The sequence below is a fragment of the Triturus cristatus genome, chromosome 8 (genome assembly GCF_964204655.1).
Source record: "Triturus cristatus chromosome 8, aTriCri1.1, whole genome shotgun sequence".
NCBI classification, from domain to species: domain Eukaryota; kingdom Metazoa; phylum Chordata; class Amphibia; order Caudata; family Salamandridae; genus Triturus; species Triturus cristatus.
The window spans coordinates 463239072-463251380 of record NC_140591.1 but is presented as its reverse complement, the minus strand read 5'-3'; the positions used below and the strand labels follow the sequence as shown (position 1 = coordinate 463251380).

Here is a 12309-nt window from a genome sequence, read left to right as displayed (position 1 = left end):
TGAGAATATCATCAGTTCCATGCTGGGAGATGAGATGGTGTCCAAGATTTCCAATATTTGGAACATCACTAAGATTTACTGTGTAAAGGAGCCATAGATGGGAGAGAGATCCCAGGGAATAACAAAAGTTCCACGTTTCCCTCGATAGGACACCAGTTTCCAGAGGACGTGGGCTGTGGCAGTAAAGGACATGATGCTTGTTGGACTGTTGTCGCATGAGAATCTGAGGAACTTAAGAAAAAAGCTTATTTAGAGGACTATGGGCCATATGTATCAACATATTTCCCCATAGACACAGAATGGGCAAAACCCTTTGATACATCTGGCCCAATGTATTTTAATTGATGTGTGTATGTTTTCTTTATTTTGTTTGTTCTCTGTACCATAGCTCTTGTTTCTTTTTTTTGGGTTGTGAATGGCCTGAGAAAATGTTCGGTTATGGAGTAGGTCTTACGTTTGTTTGCTGTTTTGTACCTAAGAAAGGAAGATGTGTAGTGTCTGCACATTAAATTACCTGCTATATATGTTGTACAAGAATGTCCAGAATTTTAAGCGACTTTCTTTTGGCTAACATGCCTATACTGGGTGTAGATGTCAGATGCCACAAGTGACATGGGACCATTTGGAAGGTCAAATCCTTAGCATGTTTCATAATTCTACCGGCCGTCAAGCCCCCCGCCTCCCCTGCACCTCCCCCTCACTGCACCCCTCCAGAACATCAGACGAAGTTCAGAAAGTACACATCCTGATGATAAATCATTATAGTTAAGTATTTTTTTTCTCCTTTTAAACTGTGAATCTCAATTGTATCGTCTGTGTTTATTTCTTTATTTTTAAAGAACTATTTTGTTTCTTACGTTTTGTAATTCAGGTGTGAACATTTTCGAACAATGTTCCAGTCGTACTGGAATGAGGACATGAAGGAGGTCATAGAAATAGATCAGTTTTCATATCCAGTGTATCGTGCTTTCCTGGAGTATTTATACACAGATAGTGTGGACCTTCCTCCTGAAGATGCTATAGGTATTGTATGTTGTATTTGCTTTTTGGCTTACCGGGAAAGATGTAGTTCTTTTAGGGAAAACATTGATTATGATGGAGGGATTAAAGATGGTTGGGCAATGTTAGACTATTTAAGAAGGGCTTATGTTTTATTATTAAGTTCACATTAATGGAAAGGCAAAGAACAAGAATAATGTGATGTCACATGCTGGCCTCCTGTTTTAGCAGCGTACAAGGGAAGATTACGGAGTGTTGGGGATCTCAGTTGGCATACTTATTGTAAGAACACCATCCCCAATTTAGGCCTGTATTTTTAACTTGAAATGTATGGCCCAATAAACCCCAGAGATGGATATATTTGCCTTTCCAACTTTTAATTTTTCTAATGTCATTAAATAAAAATGTACATATTTCTAACATTAATTTTCAATGTGGATCTAGGTTTTACTTTACAGTTTAACTAAAAACAAGCAGGATAAATGCTGGAATGTTGCAGCTTCAGACATTTATCGGTTTGTAGGTAAAGAAAGCCAAAGCAAGTCTATGTTCTAATTTATTTTCATTGACTAGAGATAGAAATATAGGACACATAGGCAATATGCCAATGTTTCTTCTAATCTGAAATTACATCTTTAGCTTTTTTCGCAGCCCCTAAACAGCTTGAAATACACCCACAGAGAAAATTGCTCATAATTCAACAGATGGTACCACATACATCTTATCTCTGTTTATTTTTGCTGAGTTAGAAGATACCTCTTAATGCACCTGCTTCAGTATTCCAAAAAAGCTGCCCTCGATGTTCTGCCATTGTCATCATTCCCAAATATAAGCATTCTAACTTCTAACCTCCGATTCCTCACCTTTTGAATACTACCCAAGGCGTCGGATGTAAACGGAAACATTTGAGTAGTACCTCTGTGCGCCACCAGGTGGTGCCCTGCGGCTCTACACTGACCCCATATTGTGATCAGAATATAGGTACCACTCCAGCACACTGATGTAAGTTCCTTTCTTTCTGCCTACCAGATGCGGATCCGTAGCTATCCATCCTCTCTTTCGAGACCCATTTATCCCCCCAAAAATTGGAAATCCAGTGTATAAGGGAAATGTCACCTTCCAAGATGACAGGGTTTAAACCCTGTAGGGACAATTGCTTGCAAATGTCTGTGACTTATCCCCATCATGTTTCCCTTTATTACCTGCGGTCAACTTACTACTATAAGGCCTGCAGTGAATCTGCTTCGATGGATCCAAAGGCCATTCAGGACAGTATGGCAAAGCTCTACTTTGCAAAGCTTCGAAGGGCTGAAGTACAAAGGTCGGTCCAATCCCCGAGCCAGAAGCCGGTCCTGATATTGATTGTCGTTGCACTCCAAATCCTCTGGTAAGTCAAAGAAAAAACATAAGAAATCCAAGTGGGACTCAGCCCTTTCCCACCAGTCTTGTACCCCTTGAAAGGCGCATGGGTATCGTCCTGCAACACAGGGGTAGACTCAAGCTTTCCGCGAGGCCATGGTGTGATACTTTGGATACCTTCCAACTCCCACTGGCTTGCTTATGGGTCCCAGGGACCCGAGAGGTTCTACATCTGGGATATTGCTGGTGGGTTTGCCCTTGGCGCCAGTTGGATTATGCGGAACCATCACTGGGCCTTTACCGGCTCCATTGCAGCCTCGCTTCCAGCTCTCCATTCCACGCCAGTCCTAGAACATAGACGCCAACTCCTTTGACACCGATGGGAGAGATGCAACTCATTGTGCTCTCCGACTCCGAGTCGCCACTGAACCAACCTCGACTGAGATTGTGGTTGAGGCCCATCTAACTGCAGCCTTTGCCTGTTACGCCTGGCCCACAGGACAGCCTAATGCACTCCTTTCTTTATTTGGAACATACTTTGATAATGACCATTATACAGGTGACAAGTTTGGCCAATCTTATTGTGGGGAAAACTGGTATAAGGACCTATATGATGCAAGTGGCTATTCAAAAGGTGAGGAATCTTCAGTTAGAAGTCTATCAGAAAAACAAGTTACTTCCCTTCGGTTATGTCCTTTTTGGTAGAAACTATCTAATAGCAGATACCTCACCGCCCTCCCATTCTTCCTGTTTTATTAATTGGACTCCGTCCTCTAAAAAGATCCCATGTCTAGGGGTCTGCACTCTGGTTGATGCTAATTTGTTGCTGGTGCCTTGTATCTGGGACACGAACTCACGTATGTGTGCGTCTATATTGGCTCCGCATCTCATTTCTAGAGTGGAACGACTTCAGTGCGTAGCTGCATGGTGCAATCTGGCGGCGTGCAGGGCTATGGCTCAAAAGTTTCCGGATCCAGTCTGAGGCCTTGGGAACTATTCAAAAGGGGAATAATTAGTGCTTAGATAGTCTCTATCCGAAAGAGCATTACCAATGGTCAGCAACTTGTCCTTCACTGGCTAGTAGTGCCAGTGCACCACAATTTCTCTCCAGCAGTCGCACCTGGCCCATCCCCAACTGTCAAGGTGAATTTTGGTGCTGGTTAACTGCTTCAGTTACCAATATCAAGGAACTGTTTTTTTTTTTACCCACTTTCTTTCATCTTGCACTTTCCCTTTGTCATCTTATGATAGGTGTGTGGGGGAAGTAACATGATCTCGAATAGTCTAGCAAGTCAAATGTCTGTGGGTTGCACCGTTGTCATTAAAAGCTTGCAGAATGTGTTCTGTAGTTCAGATGCTTTGCACACTCTAGCGTTCTTGTGTTGGACTCAGTTTCAAGATGACTTGTGGTACCTCCCTTGAAACCCACATGTTCCAAGATACAGATGTCACCTCAGATATTTTTTTTTCTATCATCGGTTTGGAAGTGTTTCGACTGCTCACTACCACATGGCTTTGACTCCGGGGAACCAAGACCTTCTTACACAGCATTAAGATTTACTGAGTATCTGTGACAGCCTTGAGATTCAGTCATTTAAAAAGCCTAGGGCCAGAGCATATGATAATGACTCGTTCTCCTGGGAGGTTATTGAGACTACTCCATTAAAGTATTGCCTAGTTGCAACAGCAAGTTCTAGTGGTCAGACCAGCATCAGCTCTATAGCCTTAGTCTTCCCATGGATCCCAAATAAAGCACATATTTGGCAAGTAACACATTTAGGTTAAAAAAAAAAAAAAGTGTTCAGCATTGATGTGACAAAAGGTGGGCACACTACAGAGAAATACGGTGCCAAGATTCTACAAACTCTCTACTTGATCAGGAACCAAGGATGTTGAGGACTTCAGGAATTTAAAGTACATACCACAATAACATAATGAGGACTTTCACTCTGGGGATTAACTTCCAAAGGAACTTTGTTTGTATGGTAAGGTATTGGTCCAGAGAGTTCTATACCTTAATTGACCAGACATCTCTGAAGAAGGCTTCAAAGTCTGCTCCTGCCACTGTAGTCAAGAATATTTGCAGCCAGAAGGCACCTTTAATACCGGAAGAGAGAGCACTTTGTAGCCGAGATTATCTTAGCATTCCTTTGGCACCAAAAACACTTTTGACTCCAAAAAGCAGTTTGATGCAAACAACTGCATCAGGTAGAAAGTGAGCCACATACACCAAAGAACAATTTATTTTGCCCTGCACATGGGGCACATTGTTTCTTGGCTACATCAACATTCTCGGCTGCTGCAAAAGAAGCATAGGCTAAGTTTAGAGTAGGCCATTTCTAAGGACATTGGTATTTCAAAAATGAAAGAAAAGGAAGGTGATACTGCACCAATGACAGCACCACAGTCCTCTCCACCACACTGTGTACAGTCTGTCTATTTGGATTATGAGGAAGAGCCCCATCAAACACAATGCCCTCACATGATGAACCATACCTGAGAAAGGAGCAAGATGATGCATAGCCAAATTAAAAAGTGGATGTACAGGGCAACTCTTCATTGGAGCCTTATCTAGTAAAGGCCTTCCCAGCATAGGTGGCGTCCGCCTATCATGTAGTGAGTGGATCATACAGTCCAGTTGCATGTTCAGGAAGAGGAGTAGGACTTCCTAATAGAGACACTGACAAAAACAGAGTATAGCGCACAATTTTACCTGTATTTAAGACAATGCTAAAAAAAACCCTGCTGAAAATTGTGAAGACCTTGTTAAGGTGAGGGTTGTCACACCACAGGCGGGGATAAAAAATTAAAGCTGCACATTGGATCTCCTTTTAATTTACTGACATGTATCGCCTGATTCTCTTATAGAATAATGGATATTCGTGTCCAACAAGAAGCACTCGCTGGGCAAATGGTATTTAAAACACAGTTCAAAATGTCTTCCACCTTTGCACGTAAGCCACCATGATCGAGCGCGGGTACTACTTTTCAGTCTATCCAAAACATATGATTTATAGCTACACATGCTGAAAATGGAAATAGTTACTTCTAGCAATCTGTTTGCAACTTGTAGTGCTGTAGGTTCATGGGCACCCTACCCACATCATATTTCACATGAAAGTCTGGTGCTTGACAGAAAAGGGGGTCAGAGATTTCTGGGCGAGACCTCGACCTAGATTATAGGCGAGGTCAATCCACTACCGCTATACTAAGCGAGAGCCGGTTAAAATGGGAATGCCATCCCTAATGGAAGAGGACGCCTCACACACATAATGTCATGCTTCATCATTGGCATCGTCTCCCCACCCTGGTAAGATGGTACTACCTGGGTGGACTCAACCTCCGTGAAGACTCGGCGGTTGGAGGTAGTTCTTAAATGAAAATACTGGAAAAAGCGAGATCCAAACAAACTAAAAATACCTTAGGGTTCCTTGGGTATCACCTTTATTAGCGAGTACTCTAGGCATATTTAAATACACTGGACTGGTAAAACAAGGGCAATGGCTCAGATCCGTCTGCTGCTAACCAACTTGTTTCTGCCCTCAATAATTAGCCTTGAATTTAATTGAATTGAGAAGATATACAACAACTTCGAAAAATAACGTGATCCAGAGGATATAATGAGCAAACTGCAGCCCTATTACTTGGGCAGACACCTAACCAACTGGAAAACACTCACTGAGGAAGACACCACCTTATTCATGAAGACCATCCACCCAGGGGTTTCCACAGACTGTTGTCCACACCATATCTGCAACTTAGGAGACTTCATGCTCAGCAAATTCCTCACTCACAACATCAGTGCCTCCATCGAGTCTGCAACCTTCCCAAAGGAGTGAAAGCATGCTGCAGTCACAGCCCACCTAAAAAAAAAATCTGCTTACCTCAACAAATTTAACAACACCCTACAACTGTACCCAGCAAAGATGATAGAAAAAGTAATCAACCAACCAACCACCTGGATCCCCACAATTTTCTCGACCACTCTCAATCCAGATTTCATAGCAATCACAGCACAGGAACAGCATTTATCGCCACCACAGATGAGATCTGTGCCTGCTAGACAGAGGAAAAACCACCTCCCTCATACTTCTCTGCAGCATTCAACACTGTGTCACACTCCAGACTCAGCAAACTATTGATTACACAACATCCAAGGCTCTGCACTGAAATGGATATGCTCTTTCCATACAAGGAGAACACAGCAAGACAGACTCCGTACCCAACGCTTCGGAGCCCGAGGACCTGATCTGTGGAGTCACTCAAAGATCATCCCTCCACTCCTCCCTGTTCAACATTTGCATGACACCACTCACAGAGATCCTACAGCATCTCCATCTTCTCCTACGACGATGACACACAGCTCATCCTCTCCTTGTCAGACAAATCCTCCACGACCAGATCCAACTTCACCAAATGCATGATCCACAATATCAGAATGGATGAGAACTAACTACCTCTATCTCAACATGGATAAGACTGAAGTACTGCTCTTCAGGAACAAAAAGTCCCCCAGAACTATACTTGGTAGCCATTAGAGCTCAGTCCCACTCCATCATCCACCAACCCCGCATGCAACCTGGGGATCATATTTGATGACAAACTCACCATGGCTGCTCAGTTGACTGCAGTCAACTTCTACTACTTCCATGTGCTATGCATCCTCCAAAGAATCTGCAGATGGATCCCTAAGAGCACTAGACGTACTGTCACTCAAGCTCTAATCACCAGTAGACTTGACTATGGCAGTCCAGTCTTTGCTGGAATCCCCGACAACCTCATCCGTCATCTTCAAACCATCTAAAATGCCGCCACCAGACTTGTCATTTATCTCCCGCCGGTGTACCCACATTACACCACACCTCAGAGATCTACACATTTATTGCCGATGCGCAAACGCTGCCAATTCAGGCTCCTCACACATGCATACAAGGCACTGCACATCATTTGACCGTTATGCCTCAACACCTGCCCGCCAGACTTCTCTCTCTCTCTCTCTCTCTCTCTCTCTCCCTCCCTCCCTCTCTCTCTCTCTCTCTCTCTCTCTCTCTCTCTCTCTCTCTCTCTCTCTCTCTCTCTCTCTCTCTCTCTCTCTCTCTCTCTCTCTCTCTCTCTCTCTCTCTCTCTCTCTCTCTCTCTCTCTCTCTCTCTCTCTCTTTGTCTGTCTCTCTCTTTGTCTGTCTCTCTCTTTGTCTGTCTCTCTCTTTGTCTGTCTCTCTCTTTGTCTGTCTCTCTCTTTGTCTGTCTCTCTCTTTGTCTGTCTCTCTCTTTGTCTGTCTCCCTCTTTGTCTGTCTCCCTCTTTGTCTTTCTCCCTCTTTGTCTTTCTCCCTCTTTGTCTTTCTCCCTCTTTGTCTTTCTCCCTCTTTGTCTTTCTCCCTCTTTCTCTTTCTCTCCCTTTGTCTCTCTGTCTCTCTTTCTCGCACACACACTCTGCATCCCCAGAAGCAGAACAGGAGGGCTAGCTTTCTTCTACTTAGCACCCAAAACATGTAACAACCTCCCTATACACCTATGGGCCTCCTCCTCGCTTGCGGAATTCCGTAGGAAGCTTCAACTAAGAACTTGCAGGCAGCCTACCCACCTTCTCCATCGCCTGGTTACCCATCAGGTGAGTAGTTGCACTCTACAAGTCCATATAACATTGTGTTGGAAATGGCCCTTTTTGCAGGGTTATCCCCAAACTTTTTGCTTCTTCCTCCTATTTTTTCCTGACTTGTTTGTGTTGGTTTTAGGACTCTGGGCACTTTACCACTGCTAATCAGTGCTAAAGTGCATATGCTCTCTGTGTCAATTGTGTTATGGATTGGTGTTTCCATGATTGGATATTAGATTTACTTGTTAGTCCCTAGTAAAGTGCACTGTGTGTGCCAGGGCCTGTAAATCAAATGCTACTAGTGGGCCTTCAGCACTGATTGTGCCACCCACGTGAGTAGCCCTGAAAAGGTACCTCAGACCTGCCATTGCAGAGTCTGCGCGCAGTTTGTAACTGCCATGGCGACTTGGCCAGTGCATACACTGGCCAGTCCCTAACCTTCCCTTTTTTTACATGTCAGGCACCCCTAAGGTAGGCCCAAGGTACCCCTGTGGGCAGGGTGCAGTGTATGTGAAAGGTAGGACATGCCCTGGTGTGTGTGGCATGTCCTGATTGCCAATTTTGTTTTTCACTATTGCAAGGCTACCTGTTCCCCATAGGACAGAATGGGAAGTTTGTTTATAACATCTTATAAACATAACTGGCCCAGGGAATTAGGTAGGAAAATAAGGTTTACTACGTCTGAACTCAGAATCTAAAGATGCATCTTATAGTGAAGGTGATTTTTACATTCTGGATTTGAAAATACCACTTTTAGAAAGTGGGTATTTGCTTTCTCAGTCATCCCGTTTGCCTCTGCTGGAATGTGGATTGCCTGTCTGGGTTTTGGATGACAGAAGGCTGGGGAGCACGAGTGGCTCCGGATAGTCTAGGTGGGTCAGGAAAGGGCTGAATAGACCTGAGCTGCAATTCGGGAAGGGGGAGGAGATTTCCTTGCACCTCAAAGGGCCTGGTCTGTCTCTGACAATGCTGTCTCCACCTCCTGCCAGGAAGTCACACAAGAGAATGCAGAACTGGTTCTGGCTGGGCACAGACACTCTCTGCCTAAGAGTTCAAAGGATTTTGGGATATAAATACTGGGGCCCAGACCCCTGAACTTTAGAACTCTTGTGGATCAAGAAGATTGCCAAGAAGAAGAGCTGCAGAAGCTGTGAGGAGGAACTACCACTTTGCTGTGTTGGCCTGCAGTTGCTGCTTCTGTCTTGGGCAGTGAAAGGGCTGGACTGGACTTTCTGCAATCTACTTTTGTGAGTTTCTCAAAGGGCTTGAGGTAGAGCTTGCCCCCTGTTCACGAAGTCTCAGGAACAGCAAAGACTTCAAGCTCTTCTGCCCTCAGCACTGGGGACTGTGTGTTTTGTGCTGCAACAGAAGAAAAGCAAACCGACAACATCTACGACGCTGCTGCCGACTCCGTGTCCTGAAGGCACTGCAGAGGGCACCGCTGCAACGCCGCACCACGACCCTGGTCTCACCGACGATGCCTGCTGATGCCGCCACCGAGTCCCTGCTCGCACCGCGGCCTGTGGGCACCGCACTCTGCACCGCCTTGCTTCATGGTGAAGCCTGAGCACCGCCGCAATGCTGCACCGCGACCGTGGTCTCACCAATGCCTGCTGATGCCGTCACCGAGCCGTTGCTCGCACCGGGACCTGTGAGCACCGCACTCCACACCGCCTCGCTTCATGACGACGCCGTGGCCTCGCCGCCGCTCAATGCCAAAATCAATGCCGCTGCTTGCACCGTGGTTCGAGGGTACCGCTCGTAAAGTTACACGGCGCACCGTCCGCATCCCACACCGCAGCCTTGGCCTACCAGCGCCATCGATTCCAGACGACTGCGCTCCAGCCACGACGACGCCGCTGCTTGCACCGTGACCTGCCAGCACCACGATGAGCACCGCCTTCATCTCGCACTGCGACCCTGGTCTCACCGACGACGCCATCTGACGCCGCCACCGAGCCGCTGCTTGCACCGTGACCGAAGGGCACTGCAGGCCGCACTGCTGCACTTCGCACCGCAGCACACGACGCCTGCCGACGCCAGCGCTCCTGACTCCAACAGAGAGGGGTTCGACCTGCAACACGTGTGACTTCAAGGGCCCCGACGACTCCTGCTCCGACGTCTGCTTATGCCGTGTTTTCAGAAGCTCAACGAGAGGTTGCCGACGCCCTGCATTTCTAAAATGTACGGTTTGCGGGTCTTCCTGACACCGTAGCTGGCCCGCGACGCTGCGGTCAGCCAGAACTGATTGAATTTGTTTGCTCACGATGCCGTGATAGCCCCGTACAGAGCTATCGACATCAAGGAACTGTTTTTCAAGCATATTTTGATAACTGTAGTTTTTTAAGTACTGTATTGTGGATTTTTTATCGTTTTTGGTCTTGTCTTAAGTATATAAAAATATTGGATATTTTTCTAAACTTGCTTGGTGTCCTTTTGTAGTGCTTACACTGTATTGCTGTTGGTTATGTGCAAATGCTTTACACACTGCCTCTAAGATAAGTCTGACTGCTCGTGCCAAGCTACCAAGTGGGTGAGCAGGGGTTATTTTAGGAGTGTAACTCCCTTATTCTGACTAGAGTGGTGGTTTCTGCCTGGCTTTGGCGCATGCCCTAGCCTACCAAAAATCCAATTTCTAACACATAGCATAACTGAAACCGCGCATGCAGGTAAATTTACTGCGGAGGGACCAGAAAGATCCAGAACACTTGTGTGTGCAGGTGATGTGAGGGCCATTATAGTGGATGAGAGAACCAAAGGACAAAAAGAAGAGGCCCATCAGAAGTCCCCAGAGGTGGAGAAAACCCAGAGGTAATAATGGTTGGAAACTATGAAGAAGACACAGCCCTGCAATTGGAGAACCTAAAAATCAGACTGTGGCTGTTCCTGCTAGGCAATTCTCTAATGTGCAGAGGCTAAAAGACATGGGAAAATTAACTTTGGATATAACCAGTACATTTTTTCTGGAAACGGGCCCCATCAACAGTGAGCTACTCATGATAAAGGGTTGGGAATGCTGTGGAAGCTTATAGGCCTGAAGGAGATATTAGCCCTTCATATACAAAAGCAGAGCAAGTTACCAAAGTGCCATAAGGAGGCCCATATACCTCCAGAAATGACCGTTAAGAGGTATAAAAGGCAACTCTCTAAAGAGGATCTTGGTCAATGCTACAAAGTATCCGTATGGAGTGGAAGGAAGACCTGAAGCAGCAAATGGGACGGATGCATAAGTCCTTTGCTGACACCTTTAATTCACTTAATCAGGGCATGGATAGAAAGGCCAGAGAGTACTGAGCTTGAATGTGAAGATGGAAAATGCCCTGCTAACTGAGCAGTCTGTGAATAACAAGATGAAAGAGATGGAAGGTGTTGTAGTAGCTCTGAAGGAGAAGTGTGAAAATGTTGAGAGCCAGACTCGCCAGGGCATGGTTAGAAATAGGAATATCTCGGAAGAGGCCGAAGGAGAGGACACTAGGTTGTACATGCACCGCATTTTTTCTCAGAACCTAAACCACCTAAGAGAAGGAGGAGAGGTCTGAGAGGAGAGGGTCCACAGAGTTCGCCCTAGATTGCAGGGACCCAATATTAGACCTTGACACAATGTTGAAAATTGTCTCCTAAACGCAAGCAGAAAGAGTGCCTGATATGAGAGGCAAGATGGTGGAGCCCACTTGAATAGAAAAGAGACAACATAATCATGCGTATGAATTTGGGAATAATACACAGACATTACTAGCGAGGACATTAAAAACTTATCAGAGTAGAGAATCACTTTTAGCTCTTAGAAAACCAACAGCCTCCTGGCATTTAGGATAGATGGAGGAAAATTGTCTTTAAGGAATTGTGTACAGATTTATATGCAAAGGTGCTGGAGTCCCTACCACAGCAGAAATAATTTCTGGACTGACGAAAATTCCCCTATATACCATAGGAGCCGAGGGTGGCTTTAATGGCCATTATGGAGGCAGATGAAGTAAAGAAGATTGGAAGGGACATGAAGTCTCCTCAGGCCTGGATGGTTAGATGGAGGAATATTTAAAAACCTGTATCTGTCCCATCTGTCCCCTATTACCATGTAGTTGTTCTAGTCTATTTTGGACCAAGGGGAAGTCCCAGCTACGGTGTGTGATGCAGACTTAACAGTTATGCCCAAGTCAAATAAAATATTAGCTGCCAGGCTTTCAGCAGTTCTTCCTGAAATAATGAATGTGGTAGGTGGAGTTGTGTGGCTGTGTGCCAGCGTCGTTCCGCTCAGTAAGTGACCAGCGGAGCTGCATTTAAACGTCATTGACATAAGTTGCTTTTTTAGGCTGTCTGTACCCTCCGACGCAGAGCACATCAGCTCATTTGCATGACC

The 12309-nt window shown here is 45.5% G+C and overlaps 1 protein-coding gene across 5 annotated transcripts in view; it reads left to right on the top strand.

Moving 5' to 3' along the window:
- Window positions 1-12309, top strand: part of RCBTB1 (RCC1 and BTB domain containing protein 1) — a 440760-nt gene that overhangs the window by 306338 nt on the left and 122113 nt on the right. For all 5 annotated transcript variants that reach the window (XM_085621918.1, XM_085621921.1, XM_085621919.1 and 2 more), the window contains one exon: window positions 872-1023. In XM_085621918.1, coding sequence (XP_085478044.1) covers window positions 872-1023 — 152 coding nt within the window. The remainder of the gene's footprint in view (window positions 1-871; window positions 1024-12309) is intronic.